Consider the following 4883-nt stretch of genomic DNA (forward strand, 5'->3'; position numbering starts at 1 on the left):
CTGGCTGTTCCGGCGGCCGTAGTCGTCGCCGCTCACCAGCACAACAATCCAGTTCCAGCGGAAGCGGAGCATCAGCTGCACCATGGCCTCGAGGTGGTGGTCGGCGCCTGGCACCGTGCGCAGCACCGCCGGGAAGCGCTGCTTGTCGCGCAGGTCGTCGCTGATGGCGCTGAAGGTGATCTGCCCAAGGGGAGGGGGCCGTTTAAACCTGCAGTCCACCTCTACCCACTTCCGCCAGTCCATGACACGTCCCAGCTCCCATACCCTAGGGGTCTTTTCCTTTTGTCCATTGCACTTCTCAACCTCTATCATCCTAAACCACTTAGTTATTGACGTTTACTGTCTGTCTCTCCCCACTAGAAGATAAGCTCTAAGTTCCCATCTGTATCCTCAGAGCCTACAATAGTACCTGGCATAGTAGGTGCTCAGCAAATATTTGTTAAATGAATGAAAGAATGAGTTCAGTATACTGGAGTAGATGTTTCACATAAGAATACGAACACTTACTGAGCACCTACTATGTGTCAGACCCTGTGCTAGATGCTTTACAGAATAAAAACAACAGCAAAGGCCCTAGCAGGGTAGCTCGGTTAGAGTGTCGATCTGATACACCAAGGTTGCAGGTTTGACCTAGGATCAGGGCACATACAAGAAACAACCAACGAATGCATCAATAAGTGGAACAAATCGATGTTTCTCTCTCTCTCCCCCTTCCTCTCTCTATCTAAAACAGCAAAAATTACAGAATCTGTAACTACCTACTGTGTGCCAAGTCCAGTGCTAGCTACTTTTTAATGAATAGATATTTTATGCCAGTTCTGGACTAGGCACTTTCAATCATGGTGATGATAACAGTGATAATAGTAGTAATGCCAATAGCACTTTCTTGAAGACCTACTATGTGGCAGGCTCTGTGCTAGGCAACTACACAGGATAACATTGAGCATTTTCTGAGTTTCCATTCTTGTGCAAGATGCTCTACATCAGCGGTCGCCAACTTTCGGACAGCAGGGACCACACCGTTGGCAACCGCTGCTCTACATAACAACAGGAACATTATTGACCACCTACTGTGTGCTAATAACTCTTGCATAGGTTAAATGCTTTAATCATCAGACAGTCCTGAGATAGAACTCCTATCCTCTCACTTTGCAGCTGGGGAAACTGAGGCTCAGAAGACTTAAGAGATTGGCTCAATGGGCACGACTCAGAGCCAAGACACACACCCAGGTGTCTGCCTCCAAAGCCTGAGCTCTCAACCAATAGGCCAGGCTGCTTGCCGAGGATTGGGGTTGATGTCCTGCTTCTGCTCTCTCCACTCACTTCCACCCGATGACTGGGGGCAGGGGGGAGGGAGCCCTCTGGACAACCACACCTCTGTCCCCTCCCAGCCCCTGCTCCCAGGGCCCAGGATCTCACCTGTGGAAGGAGAAAGAGGGAGAGGAAGTGGGCCACAGTCATGGTAGCCTCAGAGTTTTCAGGGCCAATGACGGCCACGACGCGGGGCACGTAGTGGCTGTAGTCCTCCTGGATGGGCAGGAAATAGTCCTCCTGCGCCAGGAAGTAGAGCACGGGCTGGATGTTGTTGGAGACGTAGCAGATGTCCACCATCTCGTAGCCCAGCCGCACGCCAGGCAGCAGGCTGCTGTGGTTGTTGACCTCCTCCACCGCAAAGTGCATGGCCTGCATGAGCTTGTAGCCCAGCGCCTTCACCTCGTACCTGGAGGGCCGCAGTGGGGTGGGAGGCAGGTCCGGAATGAGCGGGGTGGGCAGGGGAGCCAGCCTGCTGGTCCTACACGCCAAAGGAAAGCCAAGCAGGCCTTGCCCAAGAAAGAGAGACTCCAGAAGGTTCCGGCATTTTTACCACCTCAGTGACTCTGTACCGCATCTCTAAGATCATCATCATCCCTATGACCACCTCTGACATTCTATCTCTGTAGCCACCATCAATCACTGCCATTGCCACTCTTACCACCATCGCTCTGGACTCTGTCACCATTCTACCAGTGTCCACCAGTGTGGCCAGCATTACCCACTATAATCTTCATCATCACTAACACCACTGTCACCATCATCACCTACTATCCATGTTACCAATATCATTGCCACTGCCACCACATGTCTGTGATCACCATTACTAATACTATCATCACCACCACCATCATCATCACCATCAATATGCCACCAGCATCAGCATCACCACCACCACCATCAGCAGCATCACTATCACCATCACCACTATCATCTCTACCACCATCCTCACCACCACCATTATTACCACCCTTACCATCACTACCACCATCATCACCATCATCCTCACCATCACCATCAACACACCACCATCGCCACCAACACCATCAGCATCATTATCACTATCATCACTGTCATTACTACTATCATCACCACCATCCTTACCATCACCATCAACACACCACCATCACCACCAACACATCAGCATCATCACTATCACCACTATTGTCCCTACCACCAATCACCATCACCACCACCATCATCACCATACTCTTCACTTTTTTTTATTATCACCAGCCATCACCATTATAAACATCACCATCATCACTTCCATGACTGCCATCACTTCACTGGACTCCCTACCATTATCACAGGTGCCAGAACATCCATCATCACTAACACCACTGTCACCATCATCAGCTACTATCCATGTTACCAATATCATTGCCACTACCACCACATGTCTGTGATCACCATTACTAATACTATCATCACCACCACCATCATCAGCATCACCACCACCACCATCAGCAGCATCATTATCACCATCACCACTATCATCTCTACCACCATCCTCACCACCACCATTATCACCATCTTCACACCATCACCACCACCACCACCAGTACCACCATCAGCATCATCATTATCACCATCACCACTATCATCACTACCACCATCATCACCATCCTCACCATCACCATCAACACACCACCATCACCACCACCAACACCATCAGCATCATCACTATCACCACTATCATCCCTACCACCGATCACCATCACCACTGCCATCATCACCATACTCTTCACCTTTTTTTATTATCACCAGCCATCACCATTATAAACATCACCATCATCACTTCCATGACTGCCATCACTTCACTGGACTCCCTACCATTATCACAGGTGCCAGAACATCTAACGTCATGTTTCGTACCATCCCTGTGCCATCACCCTCACCATTCTCAAGCCAGCATCTAATCTTCCCCAACATCACAGAAGTCAATGCTCAGTCAACTTTTGCACTCTCCTTCCTCTCTCCCTCTCTCCCAGAATGCCTTTACCCTCTCTGCACAAGGTCACTATTGTATAATCCCAGGCTGGCTCCAGGAGATGGCCCACCCAATCTCTGAGCGAGGCTACCACCCCCAGGGGTTCACAGGGTGGGTGCAGAAAGTCCCCTCCAGTCCTGGCAGCGCCCCTGCCCACCTCACCACAGCCCTGGGCACAGGCAAACTGTCCCCTCCAGCTGAGAAGCTGCTGTACAAGAGCCACAGTCTGCCTCCAAAGTTAGGACACCTAGTGTCTCGACGGGGCCTCGGAGTGGACTCCCTGGGAGTCCCCTAATTGCCAGAGGGGATGGGGTGGTTTTGGTGGTCTCTGAGACATGGCCTTATGATCTGAAACATCCTATAACTATAGTAAGAGACATGGCATTGGGACAACCCAGATCTCAGTGTTTCAGAACACAATGGCCAAAATTTCAGAACCATGGACTGTGTGTGGCCTCCCTGGGGGCCAGCGAGGTGGATCCAGGATGGGGATTTGGCAATGAATGAGGAGGAGCTTTCTGAGCCCCCAATCTCAGCCTGGCCTCCCGAGGACCACAGGACCAGCCCCGGCTCCCACCCACCCTCACCGCCACGTCCAGCCTCCCACCGGAGACTCACTCATTGCACTTGGGCACCTGCAGGAAGTTGAGGTGGACGGTGCCCTTCACGTTGGCATGGAGGGTGAAGAGGCCGCCCAAGAGGTAATCCCCTGCCAGGCTGAAGTCCGGGTTCTCAGCCGGCACGGCCAGGACCTGGAGCAGAAAGAACAGGGAGCAGACCACCCCGGCCTGAGGTCCCATGGCTGGGAAGTGGGGTCCCCAGAGGTCGCTCTGCCTCACCAGAGAGCTGGCCGCTTGACTCCAAGGGATTTGCACAGACATTTACATAGTGACAGTCCTGCCACTGTCCGGGGTGGGGAAGGCACCGGGGACAGGTGGAGAGGTCAGAGGGCTCCGGGGGAGGGGAGGAGGCTGGTTAGGGACCACGGGGCCTGGGTGGTCGGGAAGAACCACCTTTGGAGGTAGAGGGAGCATGTCCTGCCAACTGGGCCCTGGCCTTCTGCCTCGAGGCGGAGGATAGGTCGCATCCCCTGATGTTCAAACACCTGGCAGTAAAGGACACAGGAGACCAACCAGGAGACAGAGCAGGTTGGGAGATGGAGCCCGACCTCAGCGCCTGACCGAGGTGGCCTGGCCTGTGGTAATTAAATGGCATCTGGCCTATAGCAGGTGTCCCCAAAGCCGTAGCCATTGTCAATAAGAACCAGGTGCTGTGCTGAGTGCTTGTCATTCTCTCTTTCTCTCTCCCTCTCTCTCTAAATTGATGTCAGAGAGGAAGGGAGAGGGAGAGAGAGATAAAAACATCAACGATGAGAATCATTGAACAGCTGCCTCCTGCACACCCCACACTGGGGATCGAGCCCGTAACCCGGGCATGTACCCTGACCGGGAATCAATCGAACCGTGACCTTCTGGTTCACAGGTCGGTGCTAAACTGTTGAGCCACACCGGCCCGGGCAGTCTCCATCTCTCTCAATGCTCACGAAAACTGGAAGTGTTTCTAACCCCGGTTCACAGAT

General features: G+C 52.5%; 1 protein-coding gene across 1 annotated transcript in view; it reads right to left on the reverse strand.

Annotated features, from left to right (window-relative positions):
• The window catches only part of LOC102248805 (taste receptor type 1 member 2), a 15340-nt gene extending 10712 nt beyond the window's left edge, over positions 1–4628 (reverse strand). Inside the window, exons 1-2 of the mRNA XM_014530660.1 lie at positions 3923–4628; positions 1420–1720 (exon numbers count right to left, since the gene is read on the reverse strand). Of these exons, the coding sequence (XP_014386146.1) occupies positions 1420–1720; positions 3923–4185 (564 nt within the window). The 5' untranslated portion in view covers positions 4186–4628. The remainder of the gene's footprint in view (positions 1–1419; positions 1721–3922) is intronic.
• Between the last annotated feature and the right edge of the window lie 255 nt (positions 4629–4883).

The sequence above is a fragment of the Myotis brandtii genome, unplaced genomic scaffold (genome assembly GCF_000412655.1).
Source record: "Myotis brandtii unplaced genomic scaffold, ASM41265v1 scaffold754, whole genome shotgun sequence".
NCBI classification, from domain to species: Eukaryota; Metazoa; Chordata; class Mammalia; order Chiroptera; family Vespertilionidae; genus Myotis; species Myotis brandtii.